Here is a 25958-nt window from a genome sequence, read left to right as displayed (position 1 = left end):
CTCCATATGCCACGGGAGCAGCCCTAGAAAAGGCAAAAAGACAAAAACAAAAACAAAACAAAACAAAACAAAAAACCCAAAAAACACTTATTTGGGTGAGATCTTATTTTAAACTGTAGTTATCTAGACTTTAATTTTCGTATCAGACCAACGAGATTAAATGGAATAGGTATTAGTGCTTGGTTTCCTGAATTAACAACGGATTATTTTTTTATTATTATTTTCTTTTTTACCTGAAGGCTTCAAAAGAAGCCACTAGACAAGCAGAACACGATGAAATGCTGGGATGGGAACTTGGCTACCTTTTAAAACTACTCTCCTGATCTTTTCCTTCCTACATTATCTTAGTTTTCTACTCTTACCATATGACAAAAACTCCCTTTCTTCTAGTTTCTTTCATTATATATTTTACTCTCCTAATCTATTCTTAACCGAGCCAGGGTGTGTTTGCCATGGCATTCTGTGGAAGTTTTCTTTAACTGGAGGTGAACTCTTTCCACCTAAATTGTTTCTCTCATATTTTTCTTATCTATAATCTTAAGTAACATCTTCCCTCATCTCTAATTTTAAATAGCTTCTCCCCTGAGAAAGTTTCTTCACTGAGATCACAGAAAGACAACATAAGCTATTTCCAAAAATATTCTGAGCAACAGCAACATTATTAGAACAAGTAGGGTCCCAAGATGAGATGACTGACTCTGTAGAGATTAACAAAGGAGCAGATAAATTTTCCTTTTTTAAAAAACATAGTTATTTGGCTTTCAGTATCTCTGTAATTTATACTATCCTTAATAAACCTTCTTTGTTGATGTTTACCTTCCAATTATGTAACTTAAAAAAATTATTTCATATGTAGTCAAATTCGTAGAAAGAGTAAAAAACAGTAAATTCCAGGGGCTGAGAAGAGGGGAAAATGGATAATTATTTAATAGGGACAGAGTTTTAGTTTTGCAGGATGAAAAAGTATGTGGAGTTCCTGTCATGGCTCAGTGGTTAATGAATCCAACTAGGAACCATGAGGTTGTGGGTTTGATCCCTGGCCTTGCTCAGTGGGTTAAGGATCCAGCGTTGCTGTGAGCTGTGATGTAGGTCAAAGACCGGTGGCTACAGCTCTGATTACACCCCTAGCCTGGGAACCTCCATATGCTGTGGATGCAGCCCTAGAAAAGACAAAAAAAAAAAAAAAAAAAAGTATGTAACACTACTGAACTGTACTCTTGAAAATGTTAAGATGGTAAAAGAAGGTACCAAATTATGAATTTTAAATATGTGCAGATTATATACTGATTATACCTCAATGAAGCTGCTTTCAAAAAAATGATTTCATGGCAGTTTCTTTTTCCCATTATTCTTGGAGGACTTGACATTTTTTAAAAGTTAAGATTTTTAACAAATAAAATATTTTATAATGATTTTTACTTCCGTCAAAATTCTGCTAATAAAAAAGATTCTAGGGGATTCCCATTGTGGCTCAGTGGAAATGAATCCGACTGGTATCCATGAAGATGCAGGTTTGATTCCTGGCCTTACTCACTGGGTCAGGGATCCAGTGTTGCCAAGAGCTATGGTGTAGCTCTCAGGTGCAGCTCAGATCCCACATTGCTGTGGCTGTGGTGTAGGTTGGCAGCAACAGTTCCAATTCCACCCCTAGCCTGGAAACTTCCATATGTTGCATGTGAGGCCCTAAAAAGCAAACAAAAAAAAAATGCTATAAAAATTTTATTAAAAAAAAACAAATAAATGATGATTGCTTTCTTGTATGAAGGCTGTTAGAAAAAGCTGACTCAAATAAAGGTGATCCTACTGGATTACAGAAATAATTTAAAATTTTATGTTAAGGTCACTTTCAACTCTGAAAAATAAATGTTTACCCAAAGTCATCAAATCACAAATCTGACTTTTTGACAAATATTTGTGGTACTAGGATACTAAAGTATTCGAAGACAAGCCCCAGTCTCTAACTTACTACTTCTATTCCAAATACTTTGAGTATTTTAAGCCTGCATAAAGACAGATAAATTTTATATAAGTTTAACTTATCCACTATTTTGAAGAAAACTAATTAAAAAATTAGCCAGTAGTTCAGCCCTTTTATTTTTTTGTCCTCTAGCAACTTGTTAAGGAGTGACAGTAAAGGAATGTCTTTTTTATGATGCTTAGCAGATAAAGATCTGCCCATAGGAAAGCAGCTTTATAGACATATAACAAACAGGTATTAGACATATAATATACATTCTTTCAGTCTTTCCAAATCTCAGAGAAAACTTAGCAGGATTCTTATATTTTACTAAGGGAAAAGGAAGACCTATTAAAAAGATCTGAGAGGAATACGAATGAAATAATACTTCAAAAATTTGTTGAAAGGAGTTCCCGTCGTGGCGCAGTGGTTAACAAATCTGACTAGGAACCATGAGATTGAGGGTTCGATCCCTGGCCTTGCTCACTGGGTTAAAGATCCAGTGTTCCCATGAGCTGTGGTATAGGTCACAGATGAGGCTTGGATCCCGAGTTGCTGTGGCTGTGGCATGGGATGGCAGCAACAGCTCCAATTAGACCCCTAGCCTGGGAACCTCCATATGCCGCAGGAGTGGCCCTAGAAAAGGCAAAAAGACAAAAAGACAAAAAGACAAAAAAAAAAAAACAAAAAAAAAACCTATAATATTCATGATACTGCTGGGCCCTTACACAAAAGATGGGGTAGAATCTTAACTTCCCTTATACTATTCTGCCCTACATGGACCATAACTATTCCAACTCTTTCTCCTCCTCTCTCAGGATCATGCAGAGATGATTAAGCATTCAACACATCCAGTGGGGACAATGGGACATGGACCTAGATGTCTAAACAGACTTTAAGTACAGGGACACATAAGAGGGAGATGCAACAAAAGGACAGGGGTCTGTGGGGTCAATCCTGAAGAGTAGATGGTTATAAGAAGGACTTTGGAAAAAAAGAGGCAAGAGTACTCTAGGGAGGAAACAGCAATGGCTTGGAGCTAGAAATAAGCATTGCGTGTTCTAAGAGAGCCAGAAAGGATAGTTTAACCTACACAGCTAAAGAGGAGTTTCTCAGAGAAAGAAGTCAGGTGGGATTGGGTAGGACAGGGTCTTCACATCAAATATGATTTGACAGTACTAATAACAAGTAATACTGCTAATATTTATTGAATACTTTTATATGCTAGCCACTATGCCTAATGTTGCACGTATATCATTTATTCCTGACAGCAAACATGTAGGTAAGTAATTATGCTCCTAGATTTGCAGGGAAGAAACCAAGTCTCGGAGAGATTAACTAATTCATCCCAAACCACTCAAATGATAACTCCAGGTGCCAGGATATAAATCCAATTTGACTGACTCCAATGTATGTTTCTTTTCCATTATATCTAGTATTGGTGGCAGGGAGTGGTAGATTAATTTCTAGTGGTATATATCTGAGTAGGAGAACTGGTAGGCTAAAAGGTGAAAGAAATTAATGATTTACAAATTTCAGTTTTAAAAAAAAGCACAGCAAACAATAATTAACAGGTGGTTAAAAAAAAAAAAACAACTTTGTATTAAAGAGCCAATAATAATTTACCTTTCATTAAGTTTTTTTTTCTTTTGTATAAGGCATGCTCAATATTTAATTTTAAAAGCTAAAAGCTAGAAACAAATTTAAATTCTCAAATTAAGGGAATACTTAAATAATTTTTGCCACGTAATAAAATACTATGTAGCTGTGAAAAAAATTTCTGAAGAATTTTTAATAATACGAGAAATCATTTAGGCTATAATAAGGGGATAATTATAATTAGGCTCTCATTGAGAAAACAAGGAGATATAAATTCTGAAGTTAATGAAAGATAGTAAAAAAAAAGAATGGAAGAAAATACATGAAAATGACAGAGATAATTACAACTGGGTAAAAGGAAAACAGGTCATTTATTTTCTTTATATATTTTTCTATATAGTGTTTAAATTTACCATAAAGGGGACACGTCACTTTTAAAATCATTTAAAAAAAGTAGTAACTAGTAATGAAAGATCTCTTTAATTTCCTTTCCTCCAATGATATCTTGCTTAACTCTTTCCCCTCTTAGCCCAGTATTTTGGGTGGAAATGGGCATGCTCTCTCATATATCCATATATTTGATGGTCCTTGCACAGGGGGCAATGCTTCACAGAAGGGAACCAGGCTAATTAATACTTGCTTCTCAAAGAAATTTTAGATCATAGCTAAGCACGCAGATTTTGACATCATACAGATCTCAGTTTGAATTATACTTTGGAATCTATTGTGTGATCTGAGGCAAGTTTCTTAACCTGAGGTTAATTTCCTAGTATGAAAAAAGTTAACAACTATTTTCCTCATATAGGGTTATTACAATTTACTAATAAGCAAATACCTGGAATACACTTGGCACTGAGAAAAAAATTCAACAAAAGGTAGTCATTACTTGGGGGGAAGTGCTATAACTTTCATCTACACAAACTAGATTCATATATTTGTCTAAACCAGGCTAAATGCACTCTCAAAAGTGAAGTGCAATAACATGTGTTCCTATTTCACAAACTATAGTGATTTGCATGGTTAAAGCCACTTTACAATTGAAACCCATTTCCTTCACTGCACTTGTGTTATCATTTTAACTTGCTTATTTTCTCTATCCCTCACAACCCATGACTGAGTGTGTTAGTTACTGTTATATATCCAGATCCTAGTGTAGTACATGGAAATGGTTGGTCCTCAATAAATGTTTGTTGAAAAGATAAAACTTCGTATTTTCCCAACTGCAAATCTTGTGTTTCTGTATCTACAAATATATTTTAGAATGGAAAAAGAAACAAAAGGTGACAAGGATTTCCAGTCTACCATAGTAGCACAGCTGTCATTTCTTTTCCTTCTAACCCATCTAGCTAAGCCTAGAAAGAGAGGCCTCATTCTGCAGAGTCTCTTAACATGAGCACTCCAATCAGGACACAGAAACAACATATCGTGTGGTCAGAATGGGAGAAAATATTTGCAAATGAAGTGACTGACAAGGGATTAATCCTCAAAATTTATAAACACCTCCTACCGCTCAATACCAAAAAAACCAACAACCCCATCAAAAAATGGGCAGAAGATTTGAACAGACAGTGCTCCAAAGAAGACATGTGGATGGCCAAAAAACACATGAAAAGATGTTAAACATCACTCATCATTCAAGAAATGCAAATCAAAACCACTATGAGGTACCACCTTACACCAGCCAGAATGGCCATCATCAGAAAGTCTACAAACAATAAATGCTGGAGAGGGTGTAGAGAAAAAGGAACCCTATTACACTGTTGGTGGGATTGTAAACTGGTGCAACCACTGTAGAAAATAGTACAGAGATGCCTCAGAAAACTAAAAATAGAACTACTATTTGATCCAGCAATCCCACTCCTGGGCATCTATCCAGAGAAAACCATGCCTCGCAAAGACACATGTAATCCAATGTTCACTACAGCACCATTTGCAATAGTCAAGACATGGAAACAGCCTAAATGTCCATTGACAGAGGAGTGGCTAAAGAAGAGGTGGTACATATACACAATGGAATATTAGCCATTAAAAGGAACAAAATACTGGCATTTTTAGCAATATGGATGGACCCAGAAATTATCATGCTAAGTGAAGTCAGACAATGAGACGCCAACATCAAATGCTATCACTTAACATGTGGAAGCTGAAAAAAGGACACAATGATCTTCTTTGCAGAACAGATACTGACTCACAGACTTTGAAAAACTTACGGTTTCCAAAGGAGACCATTTAGGGGGTGGTGGGGGGATGCGCTGGGGGTATGGGATAGAAATACTATAAAATTGGATTGTGATGATCATCATACAACTATAAATGTAATTAATTCATTGAGTAATTAAAAAAAAAAAACCATATCGTGTGGTACTCCTTCCCAGTTACACATTTCAGAAAAGCGGCCATTCTAAACAGTAACCTGACGTCCTCAGAATTGCTGATGTGTGCAGAAGAGTAGAGTAGTACTTCCTAAGCATACCAAACAAAAACAAACACCCCCCCCAATCCACCTGCAATTACAAGTAAAAACCTAAACACTAAGTTTTTATTTCTCATCTAAAAAAGCTGGACCATAATTATCTCTCCAATAGGATTATAATGAGGATTAATGGAAATGGGGCATGTAAAGCACTGATGAGCACAATATCAAGTACTAAGTAAACAGTAGCTATTATTAAAAAACACAGTCCTTAAGTGAAGAGCATGCAGGAGCATGAACATATTGCCTGAGAATTAATTTTTGAATGGCAAAACTGCTTAGGTAACTTGAGTTTCATATTAAGATTACATCGCATTGCTTTTCTATTTTAATTTTTATTTGTATAAAATTTCGTTAAGTAAAAAAAAGTTGAAGACCTTTTTATAATTGCATTTCCACATCTGCAATTTCATAACGTGAATGTGCTTTTTATTTTGTATGACAGAAATTTATCAAAAACCACACCAAATCAAATTATTGAAAACACTACTTAAAAAACTACATCGAATTCCTGTTGTGGCTTAGTGGGTTAAGAACTCGACTAGTATCTGTGGGGATGTGGGTTCAATCCCTGGCCTTGCTCATTGGGTTAAGGACCCACATTGCTATGGCTGTGATGTAGGAAAAAATTTATATATTTTACCTGGCCATTTCCAAGCAGAGATGTATCTTTCCCTATTAGAAAATAGGATCCAAAAAAGAAAATAAAAGCATGACTAAAACCTAAGATGGTCCAATAAAGAAATGTTTTCATACTTAGTTGACGGTTTTTACTGATGTCTCTGCAAATTTAAAAAAAAAAAAATTAGGACTTATTATTTATATCTACTAAATAATTATAATTTGATAAACAAAAACATGATGGATTTTTTAATTTAAAATTGCTTAAAATTTTAACAGAAAGAATAAAACCCAATTTATAACCCACTGCTTAAAACACCATACATCTATAAAAGAGTTGATAAGTATATCTAAATATGATATAAACATACTTCAGTTTAACTTTGAAAAGTTGATTTATCTGTCATAAACAGTCACTCTACCATGACTGTCTTTTCAGTGGAGTCATATGAGTTAGGTTCAGCACTGAGGCTCCTAATTGAGTTCATGTTTATCAAAAGCTATTATGAGAACAGTCTGTGCTGATCTAGGGTCAAGCCCAGTCCTAGATATCCTAGGAAATCAAGGTAAGATACTGCCATTTTTGTATGGCCGAATATCTCTATGAGAGCAGAGGTCACGTTAATGCGCAAGCAATAAGCTGGTCCTGAGCTGGTTCCATGTATCTATGAGTACTTGATTCTGAGAAAGCAGGAATAACCCAGGAGATCTGGAGTGGGAATTACGTCCTCAACCTTGTATTTTGTATGATCACCTCTCATAAATTTGGCAGTGCTAGAACATGTAACTAATAGGAACTCCAGAGGCAACTAATTACTGAATAAGTTCTGTGCTGATGAAATAGAGTATTACTGGTTTATAATCTAAGTGCAAATTACGCGATTGCTGAATGCATTCTTAGAATGAAAGTATTCTTTCCTAAAAACATTGGAAAATTTAAATATTCTCCTTAATGTTTAACAATTATAAACCATATGACAATTAAAGTACTTTCCTTAGGAAAGCCTCAATCACCAAGACAATGCCTACTATATCTCCTTAATTTTAAGGTACTTTTAAAAGTTGATAACTATATAATATATACTACTTGCAATAAGAAACATTATGGACATTTAATACTAGAAAATACTTACCGATAGAGGGTGGGCTTGTTCTGTAATACATGAGGGTCTATATGCTGTTCCAATAGACTATATATCAGAATAGGTAGGGATGTAAAACAAATATTGTATAAAGTCAGGTACACACTGTCATATAGTGTCTAGAAAGAGAAATTGGTAGGAATTTTAAGACCCTAAACTATATACTACTATTATACTTATGCATATAATTACGAAGCATATTAAAAATAAAAATTATATAATTTTTTCAATCTACACAAAATCCATTTTAATAATTCCAATTTGCTTCTTATATAGATGTAATGTCTCTAGGTTTATACTCTCTGCAGAAACTGGAATGTTTTGTTATGTCAAGTGATTCTGGAATTATGGTGAATTGGATCTATATATCAAGATACCCCACACTTTGGTCACTGTGAGGTAATTTTACACAATTTTCCTACTTGCATCCTAAGGTTGTTATTATTCCTTTGATGTGCTAAACATATAGTTTTGTTTTCATGGCTTTGTTTCCCAGTTGAGTCCTATACTTTAATCCATAAATGGATCATGGATTAAATAATGGCTCACATTCCTAATGACAGCTGCTACTTCTAAACAGTCATATGTGGCTCCTGTTGGTAGTAATTACTTAGCATTTTGCCTATACTTCACATACTGCTTTTCTTGATATTGATACTGTCTTTCAAATTACACTATCAATTTCCCCCAATCCTAATAAAAATAGGTTAAGTCTCCTTGTTACATGCTCTTATAGCATTCTTAGTTTCACCCAAGTAAGCAAATATTGTTACTGGCAATCAATGCCCAAGCAAATATTTGAAATTTAGAGTTACAGTTTGTAAACAGAGGAGAAAACAGTGATTAAGGGTACAAACAACTCATAAAAAACCTTAGATAATTACACTCTTGTCATCTCAATAAATTAGAACAAACGTCTTGATCCATTAGAGATATGGAGTGTGGTTTGTGAAAAGGGTGCCCAATTAGTCAGGAGGAGCAGGTCAACAAAAGACCCACCATGTGTTCATTACAGCTACTGCCAACCTATTAAAAGACTTCTCCCTCTGAGCCTCTGACTTCTGAACCTTTTCAGTATAGCACTCTTGGGGCCTCTATCACTTATTTACCTTCGTATATGAAACCTATATGCCATCCCTGAACTCAATCACTAATGTATCTTCCAAATCTTAAAAAATTATATGAGTCAAAGAATAAATAATGAGGTATCATCTCAACAAATACCTTGCTTGGCTTGATACAGAGTTTACAGAAATATTACACGTAAGTTGAAAACAGCAAAATTCTCTCATAAGCTATTAAGAGTCAATACCTATTTTTTTAAAAAAGCTTCCAGAGTTAAAATATATTTTGATTAACACTTGCTTCAAACTTAAAGTCAGAATAGAGAATTATGGATGTTATGCTGATTACATATACTAATTAGAAAAGTTTCGTGTAGTTATCTGTAGGACCAGAAAAAACAGAAAAAGTCCCTCCAAATATCTATCAAAAAGTGAACACACGGAGTTCCCGAGTTCCCGTTGTGGCGCAGTGGTTAACGAATCCGACTAGGAATCATGAGGTTGCGGGTTTGGTCCCTGCCCTTGCTCAGTGGGTTAACGATCTGGTGTTGCCGTGAGCTGTGGTGTAGGTTGCAGACTCGGCTCAGATCCCGCATTGCTGTGGCTCTGGCGTACGCCAGAGGCTACAGCTCCGATTAGACCCCTAGCCTGGGAACCTCCATATGCCGCGGAAACGGCCCTAGAAATGGCAAAAAGACAAAAAAAAAAAAAAAAGTGAACACACATACTTTATTCTAAAAGGAAAAACAAAAACTTCTATTTACTTACTTGTTGAGAAAACAAACAGTAGAACTGATATAAAAATTGGGGTGTGATAAAGCACACATTCTGGAAAACAAGATTAAATTGAAATAATTAAAATACTTAGGTCTAAAAGAGAAACAATTTCTAAAAATGACTATTAAAGAATCCAAAAATACAATCTCAGTTGATCTAAACATTAAGAACTTATCCATAGAAAATGGGAAAACAGGATTCATATTTTATTAAAAAATGTCTATAAGTCTATGCAGCATTGCAAATGCTAGAATAAAATACCTTTGACTTGTATTATTGCCAAGCAATACCATAATCTTGAATTTACAACCTGACAAGTATTATTTAATACTTTTAGGACAAAATAACATCAAGGAAATCAAATTAATTACATTCTAATTTGCATAAAGTAATCAATTTCAAGTGTGAATTCTGATGTGTTCTGACAAATTTATACACCCATGTAACCACCACACAATCAATTAGAGAACTTTTCTGTCATGCTAAGTTCTCTTATATCCATTTCCAGCTAATTCTATCACCTATACTTTTGGCCTCTGGCAACTACTGATTTGCTTTATGTGAATACACATTAAGTTAATGACAAAATGACAAAAGTATATTCCATAAGGTGTTATTTTTACTTATAGAAACAAATTTAAAGAATAATTCATATGGGAGTTCCTGTTGTGGCTCAGTGGTAATGAACCCACCTAGTATCCATGAGGATGTGAGTTTGATGCCTGGAACTCAGTGGAGTTAAGGATCTGGCATTGCTGTGAGCTGTGGAGTAGGTCACAGTCACGGCTTGGATCTGGTGTTGCTGTGGCATAGCCTCGGAATTTGATCTGACCCCTAGCCTGGGAATTTCCATATGCCATGGGTACAGCCCTAAAAAAAAAAAAAAAAAAAAAAGAAGAAGAAAGTAAGCTGTATGATAATAGCACTCCTTAAATTGAAACCTCAAATACTCTGTCAGTAATGGATTCTAAAATATCTCCATGAACTCACCTTATAAAAAAAATACTGTACAAGGGTAGCTATTCTAATATAATAAAAATGACCATGAACAAAAAGCAATTTGGAGAGGAATTTAAATCTAGCTATTGCATAGTCACTGTTCCTTGCAGCTTGTCTTCCTTCTTTCCCCATGATCCCTGTAATAAAGTGGACAAAAAGGTAAATTCATGATAACTTGTAAGTATAATTTTCATGCTATATCTGCAAATATCTTTAGATTATCTATAACAGTTAAACCCGGACCTAAGATCACTATATTCTAAAATACAGCAGACAATATAGAGGTGCCGCTGCACTGCAGCGGGTTAAGGATCTGGTGTCATCTCTCCAGGCCTGTACAGTGGGTTAAGAAACTGGCATTGCTGCAGCTGTGGCACAGGTCGAAACTGCAGCTTGGATTTGAGCCTCGGAACTTCCATATGCCATGGGGGTGTCCAAAAAAGAAAAAAATATATAGTAGACAATAGATTCCCCAAAGGAATACAACATGTAACTAAAACATGTAATTGGAATTCCCATCGTGGTTCAGTGGAAATGAATCGGACTGGCATCCATGCAGCTTTGATCCCTGGCTTTGCTCAGTGGGTTAAGGATCCAGCACTGCTGTGAGCTGTGGTGTGGGGTCACAGACACTGCTCAGATCCCGTGTTGCTGTGGCAGTGGCGAGCTACAGCTTGGATTCGACCCCTAGTCTAGGAACTTCCATGTGCTGTGGGTGCAGCCCTAAAAAGACAAAAAAAAAAAAAAAAAAAAGTAATTGATATAAAGCTGTAACATATACCAGGCATGTAACATCAATTTTCAAAGAATTAGAATAAAATACAATTAATATAAAAATAATATTAAGAGTTCCCGTCTTGGCTCAGTGGTTAATGAATCCAACTAGGAACTATGAGGTTGTGGGTTCGATCCCTGGCCTTGCTCAGTGGGTTAAGGATCCGGTGTTGCCGTGAGCTGTGGTGTAGGTCACAGACGTGGCTTGGATCCCACGTTGCTGTGGCTGTGGCATACGCTGGCGGCTACAGCTCCAGCTCCGATTTGACCCCTAGCCTGGGAACCTCCATATGCCATGGGAGCGGCCCAAGAAAACGGCAAAAAGACAAAAAAAAAAAAAAAAAAGTTCAGGATCTAAGAACATCTTTTTTAGACTAACAAGAAGCACTAGTTAACAGATTTTTAATGAAAAGAATGCTGTAAAACAGCTTTAACTTCACTGTTTCCAACGAACATAATAAATACGCCATACGCAAATTTCGATCAAGCCAAAATGACTATGTTTACCTGTTTTAAAACTTTAATGCATAGGTCAGTGTGCTTTTTAAAACAAAAATGTACACTATTATTTGATTTGAAATCAGTACATAATTTTATCTGATAAATGAGTCCTTTTTTTGAGTTACAATTATTGTCTAGGTTTCAAAAGAGTTACTGCCAAGCTTGTTTTTCAATGCAGAAGTAGCTTTGAAAAAATTTTTTAAATTAAAAATTTAAATTTTTATCATAAAAGGATCAAAATATTCCAAAATGTATAAGTAAAGACAATCACCTATATTTACAACACCTAGAGAAAACCACTATCTCTGGTCTATATCCTTTTAGAATTAATTTTTCCTTCTGCATACATATATACATACAAACAAATGTATAAAGATATGGGAATATTTGTTTTGTAATCTGCTTTTGTCACTTACTATACTACAAACATGGTTTATAACTTATGTTTGTCAATACATTCATTTATTTTCTTAAAAGGAATTCCTAGATGCATAACTGTTAGGTCAATAGACACACATTTAAAATGGTTATACACAGTAATGCAGGATATACCAATTTATAATTCCACAACATCATATAAGGGCATTTGTTACACCTTTGCCAATTCCAGGTTTTCTCAATCTGTAATTTTTGCCAATCTTACAGGCAATCTTAAATTCTTTTGATTATTAGGGAGAATGAAGACTTTTTTCATTCATTTAATATTCATTTAAAATTTCTCCTGTTGTGACAACAGATGGCTCACATCATTCATTCAACATACTTCCATGAGAGTTTTTCTTTTTTTTTAGGGTCACACCCCCGGCATATGGAAGTTTCAGGCTTGGGGTCAAATTGGTGCTACAGCTGCCAACCTATGCCACAGCAACGCAGGATGAGCTGTGTCTGCGACCTACACCACAACTCATGTCAAAACCAGATCCCCAACCCATTGAGTGAGGCCAGGGATCGAACCTGCATCCTCATGGATACTAGTCGGATTTGTTTCCACTGCATCACAACGGGAACTCCCTACAAGAGTGTTTTTCTTATTCTGCCTTACTTTAAGACCTCATATATTAGGAATATTAAGACTTTGCAAATATTCTTTATTAGTTTTGTCTTTAAATTTGTTTATAGGAAGTATTTACTTCTGCCATACCTACTGATCTTTCCCTTTTTAGTTCCTTGCTTTGGTTGGTTTTGTACTTAAAAGATCCTTCCATACTTCAAATAACAAGATTATTCTTAATGAACCTTAATGGTTTCCTATTATTATTTTCCTATTATTTTTTATGGTCCTTAAAAATTATTTAAATCCTTAATCCACCTGGAATTTTTTTGCTATCAGCGATGGAAAGGGACCCACTTCCTTTTTTTCTCAAATAACTAGTTATATCAGTACTTTTTATATATATATATAAAATGATTTTTATTTTTTCCATTATAGCTGGTTATATCAGTACTTTTTATCAAATAATTCATTTCCCTACTTATTTGAAACATCTCCTTTTATATATAATAAATTCCTAGGTCTTTGAATTGATTCTGTTCACTGGTCTGGTTGTTACCATTTTATTTTTTCCATTATAGCTGGTTATATCAGTACTTTTTATCAAATAATTCATTTCCCTACTTATTTGAAACATCTCCTTTTATATATAATAAATTCCTAGGTCTTTGAATTGATTCTGTTCACTGGTCTGGTTGTTACCATACTACAATCAAACTGTTATAAACACTATAGTTTTTTATGCTCTAACATATAGTATAGGAAATTATCAAATTGTTTTGAAGATTTATAGGAAACAACAGGACATGCACCAGAAAGGAAATGAAGTTTTCAAAATGAAGAGTTAATTATCCCGAAGAGGAAGGAGTTGATTTGAGTGGAAATATTAGTCAATAACTACTCATCAAAGTACAGAGGCAGTTCCAGAGCAAGAATTATCCTCTTTTCTAACTCTAAAATTTTATCCTTCAATTAAAAAAACCATACTTTTCTCTTTTGCTTCAGCATTTGTATAATAAAATTATTAAGGAATATAGGTCAGAATACAGTTTAAAGGATTTCCCATTATGGCACAACAGAAACAAATCTGGCTAGTGTCCATGAGGATGCTCAGTGTGTCAGGGATCTGGTGTTGCCATGAACTGTGGTGTAGACTGCAGACTCGACTCAGATCTGGCATTGCTGTGGCTGTGGCATAGGCCGGAAAATGTAGCACCGATTTGACCTCTAGCCTGGAAACTTCCATATGCCGTGGGTGCGACTCTAAAAAGCCAAAAAAAAAAAAAAAAAAAAAAAAAAAAAGGTTTACATAGGAAATAAGTGGTAATTTAACTACAGTTTAGTACAATTCCTTATCTCTAAAACTATCTTTACACTGTAAACCAGCTATAATGGAGAAAATAAAAATCATTAAAAAAATGGCAATTTGGTTTCAGTAAAGGGGCTTAATCCAAATTAAATGCTAATTTAATACTTTCTTTCATTTTTCTCTTTCCTTTAAATTGCATCTGTAAACTTATGGTGGATTTAAAATGGTATAAAGGCCATAAGCATGAGATGTTTAAGTAATGATATTAGTAGCACTGTAAACACGAGTTAGAGCAAGTCTATGAGTCTGGAGGATTTGTATATTTAAAAAGAGGTCTGTTCATTACCCAAATTTGAGAAACAATGCTCTAAATTGCAGTGAAAAGTCAATATTACCCTAGTGACAAAATAATATTGAACTACAGCTAATGCTATTAAGCTAGAAATCTCTGTCAAAATTGAAAAAAAAAATCTTTAAAATAGTTGTTGAATCTTTAGATTGATGAATAAAGTAATTAATATTCTAAAACAAGAACTGAAGGGAGTTTCCGTCGTGGCTCAGTTAACGAATCCGACTAGGAACCATGAGGTTGTGGGTTCGATCCCTGGCCTTGCTCAGTGGGTTAAGGATCTGGCATTGCTGTGAGCGGTGGTGTAGGTTGCAGAAGCAGCTTGGATCCAGCGTTGCCGTGGCTCTGGTATAGGCCAGTGGCTACAGCTCCAATTAGACCCCTAGCCTAGGAACCTCCATATGCCGCAGAAGCGGCCCTAGAAATGACAAAAAGACAAAAAAAAAAAAAAAAAAAGAATTGAAAACCATGATGGTTAACTATGTAAATCCCAAATTTGGAGTTTAAAAATGATAAAATAGGAGTTCCCAGAGTGGCTCAGGGGAAACGAATCTGACTTGTATCCATGAGGACAAAGGTTCAAACCCTGGCCTTGCTCAGTGGGTTAAGGATCCAGCGTTGCTGTGAGCTGTGATGTAGGTCGTAGACTCAGCTCAGATTTAGCGTTGCTGTGGCTGTGGTGTAGGCTGGCAGCTATGGCCCAGATTCGACCCTAGCCTGGGAACCTCCACATGCCATGGGTGCGGCACTTAAAAAAAAAAAAAAAAAGATAAAATAATGTGAAAGTACTTTTAAAAGGTACAAAATGGCATGTACTTTATTGGGAAGGAGAATTGGCAAAGATAAAATTAACTAATGTGGCATTTATTTCTTTGAAAATTTGGAGTTAAAATATCCTAAATATTGGGCTTAATTATAATTGGTTTCTGATGGGGATACACTATGACATATTACCCTGTTGCATTTAGTTCTCATTAATATATTTGATATTGTGCCTTAGTCTACAAAAGGAAAATTCAAAATCACCAAATAACTTTAAAAGTTCAAGGGAAAAGAAAAAAAATCAGTCACCTATGCCAACATGTGCTTCTTGTATCATGCTGACATCATTAGCACCATCACCAACAGCTAATGTTATAGGTTTCTCAGGTGAGATTTTTATCAGTCTTATTACCTGAAAGACATAGAACTAATTAGTTATGATAAAATTTCAATCTTCTATTTATATGTCATTGATCTGAAATGACTCTGTTGTAAGAACAGTAAAGTATTGAAAAAAATTAATTCTATATCAGATAATAACATGCACTTTTTTGTGAGGGCTGTATACATTAAGATGCTAAGAATGACTTTCAGAAATGACATAGCAAAACAGAGTACCATCTCTGGATTTATTTATTTATTTGTCTTTTTAGGGCAGCACCTGTGACATATGGAGGTTCCCAGGCTAGGGGTCGAATCGGAGCTGTAGCTGCTGGCCTACACCACAGCTCACGGCAACACCAGATCCTTAACCCACTGAACAAGGCCAGGGATCGAATCTGTGTCCTCATGGATACTAGTTGCATTCGTTTCCGCTGAGCCACGATGGGAACTCCCCAACTTTCGATTTTATGATGGAAAGCAAGAATCTTTTAAACACAATTTAAATTTGTAAAAAGCTTAATAATGATTAAGTATGTAGAAATAATTACAATTAATTGAACTTCGTCAGGCAAATATTTTTCTTTCTCAAGAAATTATTCCTTCCATTTTGATATAGAGGAAAGATAATTATTTTCTCTTGTAACAAAATCTTTTAAAATATAAAAAGCAATCAGATTAGGAGTTCCTACTGTGGTGCAGTAGGTTAAAAATCTAATTCAGGTTGCTGTGAAGCTGTGGGTTTGATCCCCGGCTCAGCACAGTGGGTTAAAGGATCTGGCACTGCTGCAGTTGCAGCATGGGTCACAACTATGGCTCAACTTCAATCCCTGGCCCAGGAATTTCCATAAGCCACTTAAAAAAAAAAAAAAAAAAGCAATCAAGACTAAAATCAATAAATTCAAAAGAAAGGTTTCTTTGGGATACCTGAATATATTTTATGAAGAATCTAGGCATTAGCTCTGTTTGATCCTCACATTTAGTCTCCACAGTTGGGGGTACATGGATGATGATGATAATAATAATAATAAAGGCATTACAGCAAAATTCCATGAAGCCAAAAGACCCAGATGTATAATTTATTAGATCTATATGCGAAACATTCAGTGTTTATAAAAATATTTGATAGGATTTCACTCAAATCAAAACTGACACAAATATTCCCTGTGTATAGATAGCTTCATATCACAAGTTAATCACCTTTTCAACTTTAAAGTCTATATATTACTTAATAGCCATTTTTAACGAAGAGAATTATTACTTTCATGAGACTGCAAAAATAAGCAGAGATTCAAAAACCACCTGGAGGTGCATAAGAGTTGAAGTCTTCTAGGCTTCCTTACAAGTTAAGTACCTAACTTTCAAGGCTTTAGTTATCAACACTTAGTTCAAATTTGCGTCTCAGGAAAATCACAAACTGCCATCTATCACATGGTCATTTCTAGGTCATTATAAATGGTAAAACTTCAATACTCATTCTGAAATTTCCAAAGGCCTAATGTACCTGGTTAGAATTCATAATATAGGGAGTTCCCGTCGTGGCGCAGTGGTTAACGAATCCAACTAGGAACCACGAGGTTGCGGGTTCGGTCCCTGCCCTTGCTCAGTGGGTTAATGATCCGGCGTTGCCATGAGCTGTAGTGTAGGTTGCAGACGCGGCTCGGATCCCACGTTGCTGTGGCTCTGGCGTAGGCCGGGGGCTACAGCTCCGATTCAACCCCTAGCCTGGGAACCTCCATATGCCAGGGGAGCGGCCCAAAGAAATAGCAAAAAGACAAAAAAAAAAAAAAAAAAAAAAAGACTTCATAATATAAGTGACTGGCTCCTACTAAGAGTCATACAATGAATACCATCAAATGGAATTAGATAAGATATTAACCTTAAAGAATACTTTTAAATCTAAATATCTTTATTGAACATTTTATGACATAAACATACCTTTGCTTTCTGCAGTGGTGCCATACGACAGCATAATACAGCTGAACAATTCCTACAAACTTCCATAAATAGTTTTTCATGCTCTCTGAGCGCAAGAGACAGACTGGTCCCATCTACCACCAGGCCATGCTGAATCACATGATCCTCTGTAATCCTAAAAAAGAAAATAATTAGATCCCCTGTGAGATACCTTAAAACCCTATTATTTATACTCATTTAGCAAACAATAGATTCTTTTTCAAAGATGGACCATTCATTCACTCACAGACTTCACTGTTACAAAACTGATGTTAGGGAACAAACTAAGCTGTATTATTGAAAGTTATGATTAAGCAGAACTGAGAGTAACTGATACGAGGAGTATAACAGATAAAATTTAATTTTACAATGAACTGATGTACACATACAGTAACTGTATCTACTAAAATGTGAATGTAACATATAATCTGAGGATATTCTCCCAAACTGTATGAAAAGTCTTACAAAAATAAAAACATTATTAGTTATGCATTTAGCAAATCCTAAGTTTAAAAAATTAAATAAAATAAAAAATGTTCAGGAAAATTCATGAGCTAGATTCACTGTACATTTAAGTAGGAAGGAAAGGAATGAAAGAACCCATCTCATGATATTAACCTTACAATGGACTGTAATGCCAGATATTACCAGGTTGGAACATGGATAACATCTCCCTTGTGGGCATATACTACACTGAGCACTATTCCAAAACACAGTCTAATTCTGGCAGCTGGGCAAACTATTTGTGACAAGAAAAAGAATTTTGCATCTGTATGTAAATCAACTATATTGTTGAGCACACTATCTTGTTCAGCCGTTTCTCCTCACTCCTCTTTTGGTAATAAGGCTCTCTGAATGAAAGAAGCACTGTATAGCGTGTGGCGGAACAGGCTTCTTTATGCTGTTGAAGGCCAGCACTCAAAGTAGCATTGTGCAAAATCCACCACAAAGAAAATACTACAGCTCACCACTGGGTTCACAGTATAGCAAGAATGCTACTGAGAAACATCCTTACATTTCATTTTATTTTCTTCTCAGCTTTACTGTGATATTACTGATATAATGTATGTGAGTTTAAGGTGTGCAACATGATGATTTGATACACATTTATATATATAGCAAAAAATGACTACCACAATTAAGGTTAGCTAACACCCCCATCCTCATGTAAATACTTTTTTTTTTTTGGTAGTAATAACACTTAAGATCCACTCTCTTTACAACTTTTCAACTTCTCTACTCTATTAACAGTAGAGTACTGTTAATTACAGTCACCAGGCTGTACATCAGACCCCCAGAACTTATTCATCTGGCAGTTTGTACCCTTTGAATGTCACTCCCCATTTCCCCACACCTTGGCTCCGGGCAACCAACCATTCTACCATTAGTTTTGTTTCTCTCTGACTTATCTTACTCAGCATAATGCCCTCATGGTCCATCCATGATGTTGCAAAAGACAAGATTTCCTTTTATTTTAATGTTGAATAATAATCCTTTGTATGTATACACACACTTTCCTTACCCATACACCTATCAATGGACACTTAGGCTGGTTCCACTCTCGGCTACTGTGAATAATGCTGCAATGGAGAGGAGAGTGCAGACATCCCTGAGAGAGTGATTTTACCTACTTTGGGTAAATACCCAGCAGTGGAACTGCCGGATTGTATGGTAGTTTTATTTAACTTTTTTTCCATACTGTTTTCCACGTTGGCTGTACCCTCAATTTTTAAATGACAAGTGAGACTATTAACTGAGCAACAAGCTTAGTTCCCTTCGTGGCTCAGTGATTAACAAATCCGACTAGGAACCATGAGGTTGTGGGTTCGATCCCTGCCCTTGCTCAGTGGGTTGGGGATCTGGCGCTGCCGTAAGCTGTGGAGTAGGTTGTAGACGCGGCTCGGATCCCGCGTTGCTGTGGCACTGGTGTAGGCCTGTGGCTATAGCTCCGATTTGACCCCTAGCCTGGGAACCTCCATGTGCCGTGGGAGCGGCCCAAGAAATGGCAAAAAAAAAAAAAAAAAAAAGCAACAAGCTATAAAAATTAACATATATTGATAAATTTTAGTCTTGTAATATTTAAACAATATTTTCTATAAGTTAAAATGATGTCTTTCATAGTATGCCTAATAACTACTGTGTGGCACTATAACTAATAAGTGGTAAACAATTAACATTTACAACATAAACTTCTAAAAAATGTATATTTCTTTTATTAACTCTACCATATCTAAAATCAGCACCTACACTGACTGTCTTTCCTACTGGCTTAACTTTACTTAGCAACCTGTGCTGCCTCCAAAGCATTCAGCCTAAGCAGAGCCTCAGCACATGGCTTCATAAAGAGTAGTAGCCAAGGGTAAGAGAGATCAGATAAGTTTTCCTAGGAAATCTTTCTGAGGCACACTAAATTAGATATTCCTCTACAGAGGCTTCATAAATCACCATACCACCTCACAATCCATGGAATAACATTTATGAAATATGGAAAAGCACCTCACAGTTCTGGCATGCAGTAAAATAGCATCTGCTCATCTCTGTAGCTTCATGTCTCAGTACTTCCCACATCCTCTCCCATCGACACCATTCTACAGTCACACTTAACTACCATCAATTCCTTGAAAGAGTCTCTCTCAGCTCTGGGAATTTGCATATTGCTTCTTGGTGTTACTCTCTGACCAGCTTACATGTAATCTCAGGAGACAACATAGTCTTGAGTTCTAACATAGAGCTAGAGCTTAGTCTAGAGTTGTGCCTAAGCCAAGCTTCCCTCTCTGTCCACCCACAGCCCTCTGTTCTTGCCTCAGTTACAATTCAGTGATGATAGGTCTATGATGACAACATGATTTACTCCCGTTTTTCCTACACATTGTAAATATTCTGAGAATAAACAATACAACTTAAATGATTCTGTGCTCCAAATGCCTAGATAGGAGACAATTAATATGTGTAAAGAAATGGATATATACACAAAAGATTTCAAAGGCATGGGATTCTTTTGCTATATGTAAGATTTTTAGAACAGATACTTCCTAAAAGTCTATAAATCAAAATCTCATTGACACACACGGTTAACTCACAAAACATATTCCACCAAAAAGATGATATTTCTAAAATATAACATAAATTTCACATAGCAAGCCTAAAACTTATTTTAAGGTATAAACTTCATTTTATAACACAGCTTTTGTACAAAAAGGGAAGTGAACAATATCCACAATCTTTACAAATTCACTAAAAGTATATACATACATAGAAAACTTAAATATTATCATAAACAGATAAAAACTCTCTTTAGACTATTGTATTCTGTTATTAACCATATCTTATCACTTTCAGGATTGATTGATTGATTGATTGATTTGCTTTTTAGGGCCAAACCCAAGGCAGATGGACATGCCCAGGCTAGGGGTTGAAATCAGAGTTATAACTGCCAGCCCACACCACAGTCACAGCAATGCGGGATCTAAGCCAGGTCTACAACCCACACCACAGCTCATGGCAACACCAGATGCCTGACCCACTGAGCAAGGATACTAGTTGGATTTGTTTCTGCTGCACCTCAACAGGAACTCCCCACTTTCCGTATTTTTAAATGAACATTTATTATTTTTATAACCAGAAATAATATTTAAGAAGGCATATACAAAGCAAATGATTTCTACATTTTAGGGAGCAATTAATTTCTACATCTTAGGGAGTTTTTGACATTATGACACTTAAATATTTAAGCAGCACCAACAGTGTCATCATTGCTCCAAAACTGTAGTATAATTAACTAGATCAATCACCTTTTTAAATGCAAGCAAAGAACCTTCTGAGAGTTGTACTGTCTCTTTAAAACATTCCTTAGCAGCTCCTGCTGTGGCACAATGGACTGGCAGCATCTTGGGAGCACTGGGATGTAGGTTCAATCCCCAGCCCAGCATAATGGGTTAAGGATCCAGCGTTGCTGCAGCTTCGGTTTAGGTTGAAACTGTGGCCCAGATCTGATTCCTGGCCCCGGAGCTCCATATGCCACAGGGTGGCCAAAAATGAAAATAAATAAATCATTCCTTAAATAAGTTTTTCTTTGATGAAATCCAGAGTTTAGTACCACATCAACGCCTATGTAATAAACATAAATAAAGCACTGAACATACACTGACAACTGCAGCACTGTCTTTTTTTGTATTTGTTCTTCTGAATTAATATGATTAAGACTGCAAAGACAGGCACCTGAAGGACATCTAATATGCCTACATACAAGCAACCCTGATGCTTACACTGAATCACACCTAATTTGTTGTAAAAAATTAGACTGCATTAAATGGGTGTTCCTAAAGTTGATCTGCCTTAAAAAACAGATTTAGAGAAAAAGAGAATGAATTAAAACATAAATACTTATGAAATTATCTTTGAACAGTGAAAATGCAGATTAATTTCCCAGTTTCATCATGTGAACTTCATCAAGAGTTGGCAAATGTTTTCTATAAAGTGCCAGGAATAAACACTTCAATTTTAAGTTTTATGGGCCAGGAGGCTAATATGTAGGCACTTAGTTACAAGAGAAGAAACAAATTTTTACAAAAAATTTTTAAGTAAAAAATACAGTAAGTATAATTTTTAAAATAATAAAGTTTTATTTGGTGGGGGGAAGAACATTTTGATTAATTGGGGTTCAAAGTTAATGTTATCCATCTTCAAAATCAATTGCAACCTTGTTTATCTTTTGATGATCTGTATGAGTTTTACATTTTATTACAACAGAAAAATCAGTAATGAGATTTTATATTTCATTTTTGATGTCTTTTCAAACAGGTAGCATATTAAAGCATATTATCACTGAATAATAAACATGATGCTTTGCCATCCAACTTGACAATAAAATACAATAACTACTCCACTCTGCTTTAAGAGTGTAATGTTAAAAGTCTATTTTTCTTTTCATGCTTGAACATGATGAATAAATACTACTAATAAAAATATACTATTTGTCATATGGCAAAATGTGTGGCACAGAAAAAACTAATGAGTTATAACTATGTTACTGTGATTTGTAGTGTGTCAGGCAGCAGTGAGAAATGATAAAACCGCTTTATAAGGTCTCTGTTGCAATTATTCAACTGTGCTTTCACAGTGGAAAAGCCTTCCCTGATGTCATGTGAATGAACAAATGTGGCTCTGTTCCAGTAGAAGTTTACAGGGAGTGCCCATAATGGCTCAGCGGTAACGAATGTGCCTAGTGTCCATGAGGCCGCAGGTTCGATCCCTGGCCTTGCTCAGTGGGTTAAAGATCTGGTGTTGTCATGAGCTATGGTGTGGGTCTCAGATGTGGCTCGGATCTGGTGTTGCTGTGGCTGTGGTATAGGCTGGCAGCTACAGCTCCAATTCTACCCCTAGTCTGGGAACCTCCATATACCACAGGTGCGGCCCTAAAAAGACAAAACAAAAAAAAACTTTACAGACACTGAAATTTGAATATCATATGATTTTCACTCCACGAAATATTACTGTTTGACTTCTTCATTCATTAAAAAAAACGTAAAATATTTTGAACTCATGGGCTGTAAAAAAGGGCAGTGGGCTGTATTTGGACCCATGGACCATAGCTTGGTGACCAACTCCATGATCTAGATAATTATATTCTTACCTTCTGGCAAGCTGCCTCAATTTTTCAGCACATTCACTGTCTGATTTCTGGTTTATAAGTTCAAGAATGTTCATTGTTCTGTGAAAATGTCCACATGATAGACTCACACTAACAGCTGTTTCATGTTTATCTCCAGTAAGTACCCACACTTTGATACCAGCCATTCTCAATGCTTCAATAGTTTCTCGAACTTTATCTTGTAGTCTGAAAATAAAAGAGGCAAAATTAGTAATAGAAAATACTTTTTTGACCGTATTTTAAATATAAACCAAGTACAAGTAAGGTAAATTCTCAACACCTTAATCTAGGAATGTCATATAATATAGCTGAATTTTATTTTTCACATTAGGGTAGTGATCAGGTACCTGGCTAATATAAAAACTATAACTTCATAGTTTAAGAATCTATCTTTGAGAGTTCCTGCCATGGCACAGTTGGGAAAGAATCCGACTATAGTAGCTTGGGTCACCGCAGAAGTGTGGGTTCCATTCCCAGCCTGGTGCAGTGGGTTAAAGCTTCTGGTGTAGGCTGTAGCTGTAGCTCAGTTTCAATTCCTGGCTCGGGAACTTCCAGATTCTGTGGGTATGGCCATAAAATTAAAAAAAAATTTAAAAAAGAATATACCTTCAAAGTCGATTTTTATAGAACCAACTAACTCTACAGAATGCCTTAAATGTCAAGTAAGATTTTCTCTCTTATTGGTAAGAAAATCTCTCATCTCAGTAGTTCAAAAATTAGACTGTAGACAATACAGGTTTATATAACCTCAGGTGAGTCTCAGAAATCTCATGAGGACTACTGAAAAGTAAATGAAAACCTAGATTTTAAAAAATCCAAGCATCCTAAGATCTAGGGGGTAGAGAAAAACACAACAATAGATTATACTGTAGAATTCAACTTAATTCAAGAAACTGTGAAACACACATTGAGAGAGGAACAAAAGCAAAGAATAAGTAGATCTCTAGGCATTCACAGGCTGACAGAGGAGAAAGTCTTCAAATCATTATAATACACTGCCACAAGGATAATGGAATTATCTACAAAAGAAGACTTTCCAAAGAATATTTTTAATCCTATCAGGGGTTAGGAAAGGTCTTTCTGGAGTGCAGATAATATATGAATTATACTTTGTCAATAAATATTCAAAAATGGATAAGGGAAGAATGATCCAGGCAGAAGGCACAGCCTTATCAAGGAAAAAAGGCACAAAATAGAATAGTTTAAACTACAGTTGTTGTTCCAAGAACTATAGACAGTTTGGTACTGTGGAAATGTAAAGTAGAAGGGGGCAGTGGAAGGAGGTAAGCTGGATAATTAAGCTAGTGCTTAAGATCTTTGTATGGCACACTGAACAGTACTGTAAAAATTCAAGCATAAAGGCAAAACTATAAATGGCTAGATTCTTTCAACTACTTCAGGTATCTGGCTAGAACAAAAATTACACATATGGACTGCTAAAAATTAAGGTTTTAACTCTATTTTGATTTTAAATATATTAAGTTATTATAAAGTGTTAATAAATGGAATTTGTCATAAACGAGAAACATTTGGCTAGAACAATTCTTATGAGAGAAAAATGATACTGCCTGATCTGATACTTACTTGTCTTCTACTGCTGTAGCTCCCAGTAATATCAGGTCTTTCTCTATGAACTGGAAAACATCTGCCAATTTCTCTTCCCGTTGCTGCAAGGCAGTCCTCGCTTCAAATAGGCGTCGATCTATTTCCTCATACTCTTTAGATGTAAATCGTCTATAGGCCATACACAGAGTTCTTAGCCCTTTCTAAAACAAAAAAATTATAAACAAAAATTGAACAAAAATAACTAATGGGGAATTAAGAAGTCATTGAAATAAACTGAGGACCCCATTAGCAAAAATCACTTATAAATAATTTTAAAAGTACTATCATTTAATGATAGGAAATAGACTGTTACAAAATCCTAGTCATCTGGGTTACACGACACAAATGACATCATAGCCTCTTTCTTTTTTGTCATTTTAGGGCCACACCTGTGAGATATTGAAGTTTCCAGGCTAGGAGTTGAATCGGAGCTGTAGCTGCCAGCCTTCGCCACAGCCACAGACACATGGGAGCTGAAACGTGTCTGCGACCTACACCACAGCTTCACCATAGCCACACAACACCGGATCCTTAACCCACTAAGCGAGGCCAGGGATTGAACCCACATCCTCATGGATACTAGTCTGAATTGTTACTGCGGAGCCACAACAGGAACTTCTCATAGCTCTTAATTTCCGATGAGTTTTTAAAAAGTTGCTCAAAATATTTAAGGTCATTGAATTGTAAAACATTACAGAGCTTAGACAAGATAATAAAGATGATCTATCTGTGATTTTAAAACCATTTTACCTGGAAAGACAGAAGTTCTACAATGTTACCTACGAGATTGTCAAGAGAGGCATCCACTTTTATCTACTTTTTAAGAATTTTTTGTTGGAGTTCCCTTGTGGCACAGAAGGTCAAAGACCTGGTGTTGTCACTGCAGTGGCTCAGGTCACTGCTGTGGTGTGGGTCTGATCCCTAGCTCAAGAACTTCCACATGCTGTGGGCATCACAAAAAAATAAAAAAAGGAATTTTTTTTTTTTTTTTAAGCAGAGGGGACTATAATTTCCTGAAGATTCATGGTATGTCAAACTCATAATTCAA

At 35.7% G+C, this 25958-nt stretch overlaps 1 protein-coding gene across 21 annotated transcripts in view; it reads right to left on the bottom strand.

The window, feature by feature from the left end:
• The window catches only part of ATP11B (ATPase phospholipid transporting 11B (putative)), a 146275-nt gene that overhangs the window by 31406 nt on the left and 88911 nt on the right, over positions 1-25958 (bottom strand). For 16 of the 21 annotated variants that reach the window (XR_002337765.1, XM_021069876.1, XM_021069867.1 and 13 more), the window contains 8 exons: positions 24890-25071; positions 23288-23491; positions 17638-17791; positions 15628-15730; positions 10624-10769; positions 9625-9684; positions 7784-7911; positions 6673-6811 (listed from right to left, as the gene is read on the bottom strand). Coding sequence is in view for 20 of the 21 variants with exons in the window: in XM_021069876.1 (XP_020925535.1) it covers positions 6673-6811; positions 7784-7911; positions 9625-9684; positions 10624-10769; positions 15628-15730; positions 17638-17791; positions 23288-23491; positions 24890-25071 (1116 nt within the window). In the remaining variant the exon portion in view is untranslated. The remainder of the gene's footprint in view (positions 1-6672; positions 6812-7783; positions 7912-9624; positions 9685-10623; positions 10770-15627; positions 15731-17637; positions 17792-23287; positions 23492-24889; positions 25072-25958) is intronic. The other 5 variants (XM_021069874.1, XM_021069880.1, XM_021069882.1 and 2 more) reach the window with 1 other exon arrangement.

Source organism: Sus scrofa, chromosome 13, assembly GCF_000003025.6.
Source record: "Sus scrofa isolate TJ Tabasco breed Duroc chromosome 13, Sscrofa11.1, whole genome shotgun sequence".
Lineage (NCBI taxonomy): Eukaryota > Metazoa > Chordata > Mammalia > Artiodactyla > Suidae > Sus > Sus scrofa.
Note: the sequence above shows the minus strand (reverse complement) of the source record. Positions and strands in the feature narration are given on the sequence as shown.